At 40.4% G+C, this 17,038-nt stretch overlaps 1 protein-coding gene across 1 annotated transcript in view; it reads right to left on the reverse strand.

The window, feature by feature from the left end:
• DTNBP1 (dystrobrevin binding protein 1) overlaps window positions 1-17,038 on the reverse strand; it is a 152,199-nt gene that overhangs the window by 94,908 nt on the left and 40,253 nt on the right. Inside the window, exon 6 of the mRNA XM_079776853.1 lies at window positions 97-229. Coding sequence (XP_079632979.1) covers window positions 97-229 — 133 coding nt within the window. The remainder of the gene's footprint in view (window positions 1-96; window positions 230-17,038) is intronic.

A 17,038-nucleotide genomic window follows, 5' to 3' on the forward strand; every position in this document is an offset into this window, starting at 1 on the left:
CATTTTTTAGCAGTCCAAACTTATAAAGAATAGCATGTAAAGTACTGTAAAAAACTGAGATTGAAAATTAATATTGTGGCCATTTTTCAAACTCACCTCTTATTTTTCTTGTAATTTTCCAGTTGTTGGGACTGCGTGTGTTTGCATCTTTCTAATTCACACTGTGCACATAAATCTTCCAGATTCAGCAGGTGGTTTTCTACCTCCTCAAAACTAGTTTCTAAATGCACTGAAAAGATATAAAATCAAAAGAACAAACGTTAAAAATCGGAATCCTCAGTTATTGAGAAAAGTATCCAAAAGTTAAGTTTAAACTGTTGCTATTGTTTTGCATTTACTTAATATTACTTATTAAACTTTCTTGAAGCAAAATAAAATACACTGACCAACATTAAAACATACTTCAAATTATCTTTTTTGAGTATATTTTTATATTTCAAATATTTTTAAGATATAACTTTCCATAACACTCTATTAACCAGGATGATGAGGAAACAGTATCTTGATTAATCTAAAATTATATCATAATTATCCTATATACCAACCACACATGAATAATCAATTTCAAATAATGAGAACACAGCAAAATATAACACAAATTATACTGAACATAATGTAATATTTGAGATTTCATTACTTTAGTATTTGTTTTGCCCCATCATATCATATAACAAGTCTTCAGGGAACTGTAGAGACGAACAAATACTCAGTAAACATACTCAGTGTTGATTGGAAGACACTCAGCTCTGTCCACCAATTAGTCTTTTGCTACTCTAATTTGCCTTTAGGCCACAAAGCTTTGCAGCTTTATTGAAACATGGAGATCATCTAGTCAAATCCTTCACTTAAAAAATTCAAAACTAAAACGTGCAGAAATTATTTCAGCACATTGCCCAAGGTCACCTAGCTAGGGAAAGGCAGTCAGGAATAAGAACTGAATCCCTCATACAGTACACTACAATGATTTCTAATTGATAGGGTGCTAAATAAACCAAGACCTCACAGTTATAGGGGTGAGGACTGGTTTTCTTAAACAGAAAAGTTTTAGAGGTCAACGATTTTAGAACTCAAACAGCATCATGGCAATTTACCTTGAGTACAAGGACTGTCTTTTCATCTTTGTATTCCAGTGTCCTTGTACTCAAAGAGCTTAAAATAGAGAGTAGACATATTTCAATAACAACACAGCCACAAAGACCTAGGTATGAGGTGCTGTGGGAACTCATGGAGTGGCATCTAACACAGATGAGAGAGAAGGTGGGAGAGGCTCAACACAAGATCTGACTCCCAAGTCAGGAAGTCACAGCCTTCCAGTGGGGCAAGGGTCAGCAGTGAAGAAACTGGCTGTGCAGTTTTCCAGTCTGTTTCACTGGGTAGCTGCAATACAATTACAGTGTGTCAAATTCCTTCATTTACCCATTGGATTTTCATATGACTTTCTAAATTGTTTTTTAATCCTCACCTGAGGATATGTTTTTGTTGATTTGAGAGAGAGAGAGAGAGAGAGAGAGACAGAGACAGAGAGAGACAGAGAGAGACAGAGAAACATCCATCAGTTGCCTTCTGTATGCACCCTGACAGGGGATGGAACCTGCCTGCAACCTAGGTATGTGCCCCTTCCAGGAATTGAACCCGTAACCTTTTGATGACACTCAAACCACCTGAGCCACCTGGCTAGGGCTCATATGACTCTCTTTTCCTTTTTTTTTATAAGTTGTTTTTTGTACTGATATGAGAGAGAGAGGAAGGGATGGGAATAGAAAGATAGAAAGATCTATGAGAAAGAAACATCGATTGGCTGTCTTCTGAACACCCCTTACTGAGGATCAAGCCAGCAACCTGGGCATGTGTCCCGACCAGGAATCGAAATGGTGACCTCTTGGTTCATGGGTCAATGCTCAGTCACTGAACCACACCAGCTAAGCTCATATGACTTTCTAAAATAGCTTTTGTAGCATCTAGGTTACAAGCAAACTCCTCAAATTTTAACTTGCGACTTTAGGTTTGATGAGATGCAAATTCTGACCTGTTTTTAATTAATCTTTGTTTGATCCAAAGATTTATTAAATCCAGAAACATTCACATTTTCTAATATCCTAAATTTTAACTCTACTAAATCTCTATGCTTATAAAACTTCCTCTTACATTTGGTAGGGTCTAGAGCTTAAAGATATTGATTGGGGAGAGGCATAAAATTTCACTGAAAAGCAAAATATGATGACAAGTAGTTTAGCATTCCTCTTCAAAGACATTAGATACTGACTTTGATCATATTAATGTATCACTATAAACCACTGGCAAGTCTGGAAAAGGCTGATAACAATGCAGTTCATAACAGTTTTGAATCTATCATCAGGGGTCACATAAAACAGCTAATATATCAGCTAGGCTAACCTGAAACAATTTGCAAAATCTAAATTTTAATCTATTGAAAATGTAACTAAGATTTTTAATAATGTCATAAATCGTCTATAACAAGTTTATATGGGGAAACAAACAAAATGATGCAATTATACTAGTTGCTATTTAGATTTTTTGTTTTTATGTTAAATGTTAAAAAGACTGGAAGACTCAGCCTGAAAGGTAGTACTACTGGCACTGAGGAGGCAATATTGAGCCCATTCTGTGAAAACTGGTTTGACAGGTTTAACCTATTAATAGCTAATAGGTTATTTAAAAGGCTATTTCACTTTGCTTAGTGACAAGAACTGGAATAATTAAATTTATTATGGACTCCATTTACCTTCAAGCTATGCAGTGCCTTCATGTTACTTAGTATCATGCAGGTTATCCTCAGCATAAAGGGGACTGGTTAAGAGTAGGGTTTGAATCACAAGCTTGGAAACCCAGCTCTGCCCCCTACAGATGAGGTGAGGTGAGGTGAGATACCTCTTCATTGAAAAGAGAGCTAACAATACACATCTTGCTAAGTTTTCTAACCTTTTGCACTTGGATGTCGAGTGTGACTCGACACGGTTAGCATCGGTAGCAGCTCTTTTTATACTCTTTGAATGTATCAATAATTTGAAATATAAAAAAATCCAAATAAATAAGTTTATATGAAAAGAAACTCCAGTTTTTTTATTCTACTGCCGCGCTTTGTAAAATCTGGGGTATTTAAAAAATTAAATCCCGAGTAGAATAAAGGAATCGAGAAAAAAGCGAGTGCAAAGGGCTAAAGGGTTCAGCAAGGAAAAGTATGTAAAGTAGCTAATTTGGCACTTGGCAGTAAGTAAATAATTAATGGCCGACTATAAAAAATGCAGAGAAAAATTTTATAGGTTAAATAAGTTTTGTGAAAGTCATTTAAAACTAATAATTTTGAGACCAGTAATGATCATGTTGTAAATGACACCTATGCATCTCACACACCAAAATATCAGTAAAATTTTCATTTTTTCTGGCAAACTTATATACTTGTAAATTATACTCAAGGCTATGTTCTGTTCTGATACTTAAGACCACTTATTCTTATAAGTGAAGGGAATTATATTTCAAATTATTTTTCTAAAAAGAAAATATATAATGGAGTCAATTATATTTGAAAACATATACATTCTTTCCACCATTTTTTTTTTTTTTTTTTTTTTTGGACAGAGGGCAATTTCCATTTAGAGTCTAGCTCTGTTGGTTGATTACAGAGCTAATGAGGCCAGGAACTCTAATAAGTTAATCTTTTGGCGGGTCAATTCTCATGTTCTAGGTGCAAATTGAACTTGCCGGCCTAGTTCACTTCTGTTAATAAAATGTGAACCAGGTGAAAACATATGAATAGTTTAGTACCAACTACTAAGAAAGAAAGAAACAAACTACATATCCTTCTGAATAGGCCAACAGCATCATGTTCTTGTGTCAAAGAGCAAATTTAGATTTAAAATGCTTGGGACAGTTAGCCCTAGCTAGTGTGCTCAGTGGTTAGAGCATAATTTGGTGCACGGAAGGGTCGCAGGTTTGATTCCCAGTCAGGGCACATACCCAGGTTGCAGATGTGTCTCTGGTTGGGGGAGGTAGGGGACGTATGGGAGGCAACCGATACATATTTCTCTTTCCTTCCCTCTCTCTCTTCTCCCCCCACCATCTCCCGCTCCCAGCCCCACCCAACTTCCTCTCTCTCTCTAGAATTAATGAAAGAAACAATCTCAGGTGAGGATTTTAAAAAAATGCTGGGGATAGACAGTGGTCATTTTATTGCTACCACCAAATTCATATTTATGTTCTCCCCTTTAAAAAGTTTCAAAGTGGGGAGAACCAAGATGGTGGTGTAGGTAAATGCTGGAACTTGCTGCCTCCCACAACCACATCAAAATTACAACTAAAATACATCACTCAGAACTGCCTGATATCTAGCTGAATGGAGGTCCTACAACTAAAGAAGTAAAGAAGAAAGCACACTGAGACTGGTAGGAACGGTGGAGGTGTGGAATGGGCTGGTCCAACACCCATGTGTGGCATTTCTTTAATCAAGAGAGATATCTTGGCTGTATGGGATACCAGCCTCACACCAGACTCCCAGCCTAGGGTTCCAGAACTGGGAAGAGAAGTCCCATAACTGCAGGCTGTAAAGACCAGTCGGGATTGTGGCTGAGGGACACAGAGGCTGCTAGAGTCCCAAGTGTTCCTCTTAAAGGCTCCACACACAAACTTACATGGTGCTGCTTCCTCTGAGCTCCAGCACCACTGGGCAGCAACTTTGGGGGAATCCAGGGACACATGGGGAGGAATTGGATTGTCTGGCATTAGGGCAGGAACTCAGGGGCAGCTTTCTCCTAGGCAGGGGTGCTCACAGTGGTCATTGTTCCTGTGCTGGGGCCTCCCTTGTCACAGAGCTCAATGGCAGCCATATCTGAGTTTCCATCAGCATGGCCCACACTGTTTATTCTGCCCTGGTGATTCTTTGAGACCCCGCCCCATCCAAGCTGCAGCCCCACACAAATTGTTTGCAGCTGCTTTTCCATATGAATGGCCTGTCCCGGCTCAGGCTTCAGACTTTAAAATGCCTTAAATAAGCAGTAGCTGGAGTCAGTGTGCCCCAAACCTGTCAATAAAAGGCCCAAGACCTGGCACTATCACCAGCCTGCCTTACTTCACAGCTGGGCCTCGCCTGGGCACTTCCTAGCCCAATATATGTAGCCGCCATCTGCAGATCTCTCTGTAGCTCCTGCCAGGTGTTCCCAGGCAGTGGCTCACTTTGCACCTCCTGGGATGCCCCAGAGCCTGTGCACCCAGTGGTTAGCTTCAGACCATACCAGATTACAACTCTACATATCCACAAGTGACACACTCAAAGGGTAGACTCAGTGAGTACCAAAGCCCCACTGAAGCAAGTCTTGTTCCATAGGGGTATCTCCTGCATAGCAGCTCTTCCATTGTAAATGCAGCTGGTCCTCACATCCAATTGGCATGGAGGCCAATTCCTGCCAGTGACACCAACAGCAATCAAGGCTCAACTACGAGACTGTGCACACAGCCCACACAGGGGCACACCTACAGTGCTCAGCTCAGGTGACTGGGGAGTCTGAGCCACTGGGACCTATAGGATACCTATTACACAAGACCACTCTACCAATTCCAGGAGACATAACAGCTCTACCTAATACACAGAAACAAACACAGGGAAGCAGCCAAAATGTGGAGACAAAGAAACATGTTACAAATGAAAGAAATGGAACGAAGCAAGCTACTGGATACAGAGTTCAAAACAATGATTATAAGGTTACTCAAGGATCTTAATGAGAGCTTCAAGAGGCTTAGTGAGACTTTCAAGGATCTTAGTGAGAATGTCAAAGACATAAAAAAAGACCACTGAGATATTAAGCATACACTAACTGTCATCCTATATAATAAAAGGCTAATATGCAAAGTGTCCGCCCGGGAGTTCGACTGACCAGTTGTTCGACTGGCCGGGAGTTCGACCACTCTCTATGACGTGCGCTGACCACTAGTGGGAAGTGTGGAATGAAGGAAGGCTCTGGCCAGCAGCCGGCAGCCGGGGGAGGAAGGCCCCAATCGGCCCTGATCGCTGGCCAGGCCTCGGGACCCTACCCATGCATGAATTTCGTGCACTGGGCCTCCAGTAAAGAATAATTTAGAGGGATTCAACAGTAGAGTAGAGGATTCCGAGAATCAAATCAATGATTTGGAATATGAGGAAGCAAAAAACACCCAATCAGAAGAGAAAAAAGAAAAAAAGAAAAAAAAAATGAAGATAGTTTAAGGAGCCTGTGTGACAACCTCAAGCGTACCAACATTTGCATTATGGGGGTGCCAGAAGAAGAAGAGAGAGCAAGATATTGAAAATCCATTTGAAGAAATAATGACAGAAAAATTCCCCTACCTGGTGAAAGAAATAGACTTACTAGTCCAGAAAGCACAGAGAGTCCCAAACAAGAGGAACCCAAAGAAGCTCACACCAAGACACATCATAATGAAAATGCCAAGGGTTAAAGACAAAGAAAGAATCTTAAAAGCAGCAAGAAAAAAGCAATTAGTTACCTAGAAGGGAGTGCCCATATAACTGTCAGCTGATTTCTCAACAGAAACTTTGCAGGCCAGAAGGGAGTGGCAAGAAATATTCAGTGATGAATAGCAAGAACCTACAACCAAGATTACTCTACCGGGCAAAGCTATCATTTAGAATTGAAGGTCAGATAAAGAGCTTCATAGACAAGCAAAAGCAAAGGAGTTTATCACCACCAAATCAGTACCACATGAAATGTTGAAGGGTATTCTTTTTTATTTTATTTAATTCTCACCTGAGGATATTTTTCCATTGATTTTTAGAGAGAGTGGAAGAGAGAGGGAAAGACAGACAGAAACATTGATGTGAGAGAAACACATCAATTGATTGCCTTCTGCACAAGCCCCAACCAGGTCCTGGGCCAGGAAAGAGCCTGCAACCAAGGTATGTACCCTTGACTGGAATGGAACCTGGGACCCTTTGGTCTGCAGGCCAATGCTCTAACCATTGAGCCAAACCGGCTAGGACTTGAAGGGTATTCTTTAAGAAGAGGAAGAGGAAGAAGAAGAAGAGGAGGAGGAGGAGGGGGGAGAGAGGAGGGGAAAGAGAGATGGAGAAGAAAAGATAAAAAATATGAACAATAAAATGGCAATAAATACGTATCTATCAACAATTGAATGTAAAAATCCAAATAAATGAACAAGAAAACTAATGAACAAAACAAAGCTGATGAATAAAATATAATCAGAGGCATGGAAACATGAAACCAAGGACAAAATTCAGAGGGAAGCAGGTATGGGGGCAGGAAGAGATTAACCAAAGATCTTATATGCATACTAGAAGCCCGGTGCACGAAATTCGTGCACGGCGGGGGGTTGTCCCTCAGCCCAGCCTGTACCCTCTCCAATCTGGGACTCCTGGAGGGATGTCCGACTGCCCGTTTAGGCCCGGGATCGGGCCTAAACGGGCAGTCGGACATCCCTCTCACAATCCAGGACTGCTGGCTCCCAACTGCTTGCCTGCCTGCCTTCCTGATTGCCCCTAACCGCTTCTGACTGCCAGCCTGATCACCCCCTAACCACTCCGCTGCCAGCCTGGTTGATGCTTAACTGCTCCCCTGCCAGCCTGTTTGCCCCCAACATCCCTCCTCTGCCAACCTGGTCACCCCTAACTGCCCTCTCCTGCAGGGTTGATCACCTCCAACTGCCCTCCCTTGCAAGCCTGGTCCCTCTCAACTGCCCTCCCTTGCAGGCCTGGTCCCTCACAACTGCCCTCCCTTGCAGGCCGGGTGCCTCCCAACTGCCCTCTCCTGCTGGCCATCTTGTAGTGGCCATCTTGTGTCCACATGGGGGCAGGATCTTTGACCACATGGGGGCAGCTATATTGTGTGTTGCAGTGATGATCAATCTGCATATTACTCTTTTATTAGATAGAATAGAGGCCTGGTACAGGGGTGGGGGCCAGCTGGTTTGCCCTGAAAGGTGTCCCGGATCAGGGTGGGGTTCCCTTGGGGCGTCGGGCGGCCTGAGCGAGGGGCCTGTGGTGGTTTGCAGGCCGGCCACGCCCCCTGGCAACCCAAGGGGAGGCCCTGGTATCTGGGATTTATTTTCCTTCTACAATTGAAACTTTGTAGCCTGGAGCGGAGCCAAGCCTGCTGCTCCCTCTGGGGCAGGCGGCAGCCATTTCTGTGGCAGTTAATTCACCTTCTACAATTGAAACTTTGTAGCCTTAAGCGGGTGAGCCTGGCCAGGGTGTGCGGAAAGCTTTGCTTCCCCTGTTGCTGCCGGCAACCCTGGCCTGCTCTCTCAAGCTCCATTCTGCCGCCATTTGTTTGAATTTGTTTACCTTCTATAATTGAAACTTTGTAGCTTGAGTGGAGGCTTAGGCCTGCAACGGCTATGGAAAGCTTGGCTTACTCTATTACCTGGGAAACCTTGCTCTCTGTGGCTGTAGCCATCTTGGATTGGGGTTAATTTGCATACTCACCCTGATTGGCTGGTGGGCGTGGCTTGACTGGTGGGCGTGGCTTATGTAGCGGAGTGATGGTTAATTTGCATATTACCATTTTATTAGAGAGGATATGCATTACCTATGGACACAGACAATAGGGTGGTGAAGGCCTGGGGCAGGGGGCGGGGGAAGCGGGTGGGGACCAGGTGGAGGGAGGCAATGGGGGAGGAAGAGGGACATCTGTAATACCCTTAACAATAAATATTTAAAAATAAAAATAAAAAATAAGCAAAAAGTTTCAAAGGTTCGCAAGTACTTGAAGAATCCAGTTTAACTCCTTAGCTTAGCATTCAGGGATCTATCAACCCCTGGCCACAACCTACTTTTCCAATCTCACTATGACTTCGATTCAGGACTCATTATTCCCAGAATAGTCCTGCTTGTCCAAGACACCCCTGCTAGCCTCCACTGTCCAACCTGAGCTCCCTTCTCAGGCTCAGGTCAGTGCTATCGCCCCCTCCTGCCCCCAGAGCTCTCTTCCTCTTCTGTGCTTCCGCGTACCTTTGAACCTATATAGGCTCACATTCTAACTGACATTATACATCTACTTGTGTACTATCATCTCTTTCAGGAAGTAGAAAGAGTCTTAAGGGTAACAACGGTATTTTTGCATCTTGTATCCCCTAATACCTAGTCTGTTGAATTAAGAATGATTTCTGGTGGCAGAATGAGTGTATCACTCTAAGTAAAATAATAACCAAGAAAGCAAATCTATGATTCATGTTCATCTAATTTATGCTAAATTTTGTAAAAGAACAAATTAATAATGGGAAGAGAACTTAGATATTATGATATTTTGTTATTAGTGTGTCAAACCAGCCCCTTTTATCAGTAAATTAAAGCAGTAGAAGCAAAGGGAATTTTCCATTTTAACTCTTAACAGGCTGAAATTAGTAATAACATATAGGAGAACTGCATTGACAAAAATAAATTTTCTTCCCTTTATACATTAAAAACTTAAAAATTTTCTTTAAATAATAATTACAACCATGTATATGAAGTACATTCTGAATATTTTATATTGAGTTTTAATGGTCATAAATTAATTTCCCTATCACAACCTACTCATTTCCTATGACAAAATGAGTTACATATATGAGTAAATTTGGTAACCAAACTTAGAATGCACGTACATAAAACACTAGCAGGCCTCCATGGATACAAATACACCTTTATAAGAAGCTCAGATCTCACCATTTTGCTCACTGTAACAACAACATATGTCTCATTTAGTGATCAGTAGAGAAGATCGCTGGAATTTATTGTGAAAAGCCATTTGGGAATGCCTGACAGCTGTGCAGGAAAGAGCTTCACAAATCTTCGTGAGAAGGCTATCCCAGAGGAAGGGCGATTCTGTTTGGAATTTTTCTTTGAGCCATTTGTTTCAAATATTATTATATGTAGTGTAACCACTGATATATGAAAAATGAAGCAGCATGCTAAACCTAATAATTTCACACTTCATGAATACTTTTCTAACAAAAATAATTATCCTCAAGGAACAAAAAGAATCTTCTTTAACTACAAATCCATAGGTCACAGAGGCCAGGTACTAAAAGACCACAAGATTCTTCAAATGCTTACATTACTCTTTTATCTAATAAGGTAATCCAGTAATGATGGTATGGTAATAAGTGAATTAACCTACAAAAGTCATTATGAAACAATTTAGATAGTTTAGTATACTAAAGTATCTAAAGAGAGTTAATGTGCTTCTTAAAGGGTTTAATCTCAGAAAGTAACCTGGACAAAAGATAATCTAGTTTATGAAACACGGAGCTGTGACAGTCTCCCTGCCAGATGCTCTCTCAGATTCTGTATAGAAGAAAGCAAAACAGTAATATATCAGGTTAGGTCAGAGTTTTTAAAAGCTACAAATTCATTTTCTTACAGCACTTTGTTATTTATAAACTAACAGAACCTACTGTCTAGAAGTCTTTTTAAAGTAGGTCATAAAAAATAAACTAGGCAATAGAGAAAATTCAGTTTAAACTCCATAGGTTAAATTTCAATAAAGGAATAGGATTTGACTACCCTCTAGTGGAAGTTCAAGAGAATTCAATAAATACTTTTGAAACATTTCAGTCGTTTTATGATAAAACACACACTATGGTAATTACACAGCATGAAAAAGTATATAGAGTCTAGACAACATTCCATTTATCCTTCCAATGCACAGAAGACTACATTGTTCATCTCATCACACTTCATTCTGTGGTTTTGCATTCTGAACTATTTTGGAGGACAAGCTAAATTGCATAACACCCATCCAAGCCCTCTGTCAAAGAACAATGGATTTGTAAATTTGTAAAGGCTAGAGAAACTCCCACTAGAATGTGAGCACCTAGATGGCAGGCGCCCTGTCTGACTGCTATATCCCCAGAGCCTACAAGCAGCACATGACTCTCAGCAGACGCCTAATATATATATTGGCACTCTACTGAGTGCTTTACATCTGTCATTTGACCCTATAAATACCCTATGAAGCAGGTAAGGTACTCTCATCCTCATTCTGCAGATGAAGAAACTAAAGCTTGGAGCAGTTAAGAAACCTGCTTGGCATTTCACAAAAAGAAGTTGTGGGATTGGGATCCAAACCTGGATCCACAAGTTAGTTTATAGCCCTTATTTTCCAGTTCCCAGCATACTTTTATTTTACTTTACTTTTTAATAACAAGCTTTATATTACACAGGCTTTTGTAAGCTGGATGGATCACACCCCATTAAAAAACAACCAACATGAATGGATTATCCATTCTTATTTAATAATTCCTGAGGGATTAAGTAATCAGGCATTATATTTAAGCTATAGGATAATGAAGCCAAAGTTTCATCAAAGGTCCAAATTGCTCACATTATATAAAGCTGTTATTCTTTAGTAAAAGCAGACACTCTAGAGAACAGAGTTAAGTAGCCTGGCAAATGGAGGGTAATAGATACAATGGTAAAAAGGTAAAAAGTTCAAAGAAGTTAAGGGAATCTTGTGACTAAACATAGGTTAGTTATTATTTTCTTTTTATTTTTTATTATTGCCTTATAATATTATATCAAGGTATTCAGGTGATAAGAGATATTTTGAGGCTACCAAAAAATAAAGTAATACAATATTTGAGCTAATATTTAAAACACGAAGTGCTTCTAGTACCTAATAATGATGCATAAATTCATCAAAATGAATTCATAAATTATATTGATACTAGAGGCCTGGTGCACAGATTCGTGTACATTGAAAGGAAATTAATTAGAATATTTTAATATTGCTATTCGCCCTTTCTCTATAATAGAAGTGTCAACAAATTCACGATCGACAATGACAGAGGGAAACACACATGGGCGATTGGTGCCAGCAAGAGCTTTATATATACAGATAAACTTGCTTAATTAGAGCTGCTTTCTGATTTAGCTAAACTTTTTCCAGCCCAGTGAAGAACCCCAACTTCTCTTTCAGATAATTGTCAGCAACAAATATCGACACAAAGCAGATTATTATTGTAGATCACGCAAGGAAAACAAAGGGTGAAATATTTAACTGTAGCAGTGTTTGACTATATTCTGCGCAGTGAGAAAACCTGAAGTCATTTTCAAGTTCCACCATTTCTTACTTCTTTTCAGTCAGGTCAAGTTTCTAAACTTTCTAAATCTCCGTTTTCCAGCTAATGAAAAGAAAATAGGATTCTACCAAATCTCCTATGTACTTCTGTGAGGATCAAATGAGATGAGGCATGTGAAAACGCTTCACAGACATTTTGTTAAATGTTTGCACCTGGCTATAAAGCAAGTCATGTTCCTGGGTTGAAGAAACGACAAGGTTAGTCGCTAGGGAGAGGAAGCTGGGCATTGCTATGTGACCTATGTGACGTCATTACCTGGCACCCACAGCGACCATTTTGGGCTGGGCTAGGCTGTGGGCCGCATTTTGCGCAATGGAGTCTTGCAGCGTTGGCTGTGGTTTGGTGGGTGTCACTCTGGGGTGGTGGCGGGGCCTGGGTCCCACTTGGGGGAAGCCAAGTGTTGCTTTGTCAGCGCCAGGTCCATAGTGCCATTTATTTTTAAATGGCCTATGGCTAGGGAGAGGAAGCCAGGCATTGCTACATGGCGTCATTACCAGGCACCCACAGCCACTGTTTCCGGGCTGGGCTGGGCTGTGGGCCACATTTTTGCACCATGGAGGTCTTGGCAGTGCTGGCTGCGATTTGGTGGGCTGTCACTCCCGGTTGGTGGTGGGGCCTGTGTCCCATTTGGGGTAAGCAGAGTGTTGGTTTGTCAGCACCAGGTCCGCAGTGCCATTTCTTTTTATATGGCCAATGCGCATCACCGCAGCTCCTGTGTTAAGCATCTGCCTCCTGTTGGTCAGTGCACATCATAGCTACCAGTCAGACGGACACTTAAGCTTTTATATATATAGATAGGTATATGTTTATAGAACTTACCCCAACAAATTTGGCTTCAAAATATGGCTCCTGTAAAGAACATCAGCACTAATTCTAATAAGCTTAAGTTGCTTATCTAAAAGTCACATTTTCAAAACACCTCTCTATGAGCTTATTGTAGGTCAACAAATACTAGGCCTCTTGAACTCCAGTTCTGACTTGCTGCTATCTTCTACAATCAGTCATTCATCACTAAATAGAAATATCAGGCAAATAACAGCAATAGATTAAAACACAAAGATAGAATGTATTTCAAATGCTAATGATATTTAGATTGGCAATAAATATAAAAACCAACCATCTAGATTTTAGAGGTATCTTCTAAGAAAACTGAATTAACTCTCCAAAAAGAGCTCTAGATGGGTTAGACACAGGTCTGCCTTCTGATCATGTTATGGTTGAAGTCCTCAGATTAACAAAGACAGATAATTCAAGTGAGCATTTGGGAAGCCCAGCCCATTCATATAAGAAGCCATGATGCAGTTTCTAAAGAGGAAGGTCATATATCACTAACTCTAAAACTTTTTTCAGGATATTAGAATCCTAACTGAGAATGAAAATACAATAATTTCTATTTTAAGAAAGACGTATATAAACTGCATTTCCTAAGCAGAATTAAGTATGAAAATAATTAGAAGAGTGGAAAATGCATTTAATCAACAGAGTGGTATCAAAAAAAGCACATCTCTAAACAGAATTTAATCTAAGTTGGCAAAAAAAGAAAAAAAAAGGGGAGGATTATCATAGAATATCTCTGCAAAGAAATATACAACCAATGAAAAGCAGCAACTCAAAGAGATGCAGGAACATAAATAAGCTAAAAGAAAGTGGCTGGGGAAAAAAAATGCAATGTATCTTGGAAGCTATTTTTCCATCAGTTAATTATCAAAGGCTTGAAAAGGGTCATGCCTATACCCGCGAGAACGCAAAAATGCAGAGGGCAACCACAGTTATTTCACATTTCTCCTAAATCCCAGGATATTTTTTCCATGCCCTCCCTTCAGAAATAACAAACAACTGACACCAGAAAAAAATTTTAACAGCCAAGGCTTTGTGAATACACTTCCTAAGGTCTACTGACAGCTGTCATCCTAACTGCCTCATCCCCCAATGGGACTCGTCACTGTAGTTGGGATCCTGGATCCACACTGTATGTGACCCAGAGAAAATCACAGCCTCGCCAAGCCTTACTTGCCTTATCTGTAAAGTGGGGGATAATAAAACTAATTTTGTAGGGCTCATAGGAGGAGTAAAGCACCTAATAATCTGTGACATACAGGGTTATAATATTAGCTACTATTAATGAGCAACCGCATTCCAAATATCATTCAGGTAACTTTATTCACCCAGAAAAAACAAACAAACCTGTTTTAGGATTTGCTAATTGTTTTGTAAATCATTTTTGTTTTGCTTTAAAAAAAAAAGGTGATACTGAAAAACAGGAAGAGATGTTAGGGTATTCTTATCTTCTTACCCATAAGACCTGATCATGTTATTGATAGGTACTTATTTATTGCCATTTGAATTCTGTATAGTGAGGTTTCTCTCTCTGTTTCTTCTTTTCATTACAGCAGCCCCTTTAGCAGTTCTTGTAATGCTGGCTTGGTGGTGATGTACTCCTTGAGCCATTTTTTTGTCTGGGAAGCTCTTTATTTGACCATCTATTTAGAGTGATAGTCTTGATGGATATAGTAATCTTGGTCTCAGATCTTTGCTTTCCATTACCTTGAGTACTTCATGCCATTGCCTTCTGGCCTGTAAAGTTTCTGATGAGAAATCAGATGTCAGCCTTTTGGGAACTCCATTGTAGGTAACACTTTTCTTATCTCTTGCTACCTTTAAGATTCCCTCTTTGTCTTTAATTTTTGGCATTTTAATTGTGATGTGTCTGGGCATGGGCCTGTTTGGGTTCTTCTTACTTGGGGTTCTCTGTGCCTCCTGAACTTGTGTGACTTTGTCCTTTACCAGGTTAAGGATGTTTTCTGCCATTATTTCTTCAAACACGTTCTCTATTCCTTTCTCCCTTTCTGTCTCTTCTGCCACACCTGCTATTCTAATATTGTTATGTTTCACGTTGTCCCATAGCTCCCTTAAGCTGTCCTCCTGTTTTTTAATTGTTTTTTTTTTCTGTTTGGTTCTCTGATTGAGTGATATTTTCAACTCTGTCTTCTGATTCACTGATTCGATCCTCAGCTTCCCCTAATCTGCTGTGTATTCCTTCCAATGTGTTCTTTATTTCTGCTATGTCATTCTTTACCTCAGACTGTGCTTTTTTCATAGTTACTATATCTTTTTTTCATGCTGTTGAGCATCTTTACATCATTACTCTGAACTCTGTTTCAGATAAATTTCTTACCTTTGCTTCATTTATCTCTTTTTCTGGAGAATTCTCTAGTTCTTTCATTTGGGGATTGTTTCTTTGTGTCCTCATTTTGGCTGTCTGTTTGGGTTTGTGACTATGTATTAGGTAGATCCTCTATACTTCTCAATCTCTAGTGCAGGACAGTTAAAGGTTGTTTCTGACTAATTAGATCCAGCAAAGACTCAAAGCCTCCAGAGAAGGCCTCTGCCTATAGACTGATAGGGTTCCGACTTGAATTGCCCCCCAGGCAATCTTCCTGAGGTGTGGTGAGAATTTTTTTTCAACAGGGTGGGGCAGTTGCTTCTGCCTGGAGGCTAATTGTTATTTTTAATCTCTTAAATCGCCTCAGAACAAGGTGTTTTCCAATAAGGTATGTTGACTGTCTTCCCCTCAGGCAAGGCAAATGTCTATGTGGGAAAGATGTCCTCAGCTGCACAAGGGAATGACTCAGCCCAGGAAACTTGGGGTGTCTGCCTTCTGAGTTCTATCCCCCCGTCTCCAGTCTTGTCTTCTGCTCTCACAGCTCCAGTCCACTTCACCCTCCTGCTGCCATAGCACCAGGTGAGTGGCTCCACAGGGAATTTTGTGTGCTGGCCCTTTAAGAGGGTGCCTGAATTTTCAGCTGTCACTCCCTGGCAGACAGACAAAAATATTCTTTTTTTTTAAAAATATATTTTATTGATTTTTTTACAGAGAGGAAGGGAAAGGGATAGTTAGAAACATCGATGAGAGAGAAACATCGATCAGCTGCCTCCTGCATACCCCCTAGTGGGGATGTGCCCGCAACCAAGGTACATGCCCTTGACCCAAACCTGGGACCCTTCAGTCTGCAGGCCGACGCTCTATCCACTGAGCCAAACAGGTTAGGGCGACAAAAATATTCTTTAGTCTGTGCTGGCATCTGCAAGGCTGGGACCACTTTAATGCTCAGCATGAGACACTTCAGGTGTCAAAGGAATTTCCACTTTTATAACCCACAGGCTTGCCAAAATTGTATAACCATACCACCTAGTCAGAAGTGTTATCTATTTCTGTTACACAACAGCCACCACCTGGTTACAAATGGTTGCTGCAAGCCTTAGCATAGCCTGCTTACCATGTCTACATCTCTATAGGGCTGGCTGGATATTCTATTGTGGAAACCAAGCAGCTTCTGGATCTGATCAGATTATTAGCTAAAAACGTTATCTCCTCTGCAGACAGCTCCTAACCCTTACTTGACTAAAACCTCAAGCTTGGTTAGAAAGTAGTAAGCCATGCTGAAACCGGTTTGGCTCAGTGGATAGAGCGTCGGCCTGCGGACTGAAGGGTCCCAGGTTCGATTCTGGTCAAGGGCATGTACCTTGGTTGCAGGCACATCCCCAGTGGGGGGTGTGCAAGAGGCAGCTGATCGATGTTTCTCTCTCATCGATGTTTCTAACTCTCTATCCCTCTCTCTTCCTCTCTGTAAAAAATCAATAAAATATATTTTAAAAAAAAAAGAAAGTAGTAAGCCATAATATTATCCTAGGATGTAGCATTGTCAAACATAAACGTTAATTTTCTAAATATAAGTTCAAGAAATAAAGAATATCAGCAAAATTCATTGCAATAAAAAAAATACCAAAAAAATATAAACTTCCACAAGGTACAAATTTAGTCAAACAGATACCCTCTGTTAAGTGGATTTGTTTGATATCTTTTCAGTTTGAAGAGAAAAAAAAAGCATACTGCAAGACATGATGCTCTAAGCAGACCTAATTTGAAAAGCAACAACTACCAGAGTATATACCATAGTCA

Source organism: Cnephaeus nilssonii, assembly GCF_951640355.1.
Source record: "Cnephaeus nilssonii genome assembly, chromosome: 7".
Taxonomy (NCBI): Eukaryota; Metazoa; Chordata; class Mammalia; order Chiroptera; family Vespertilionidae; genus Cnephaeus; species Cnephaeus nilssonii.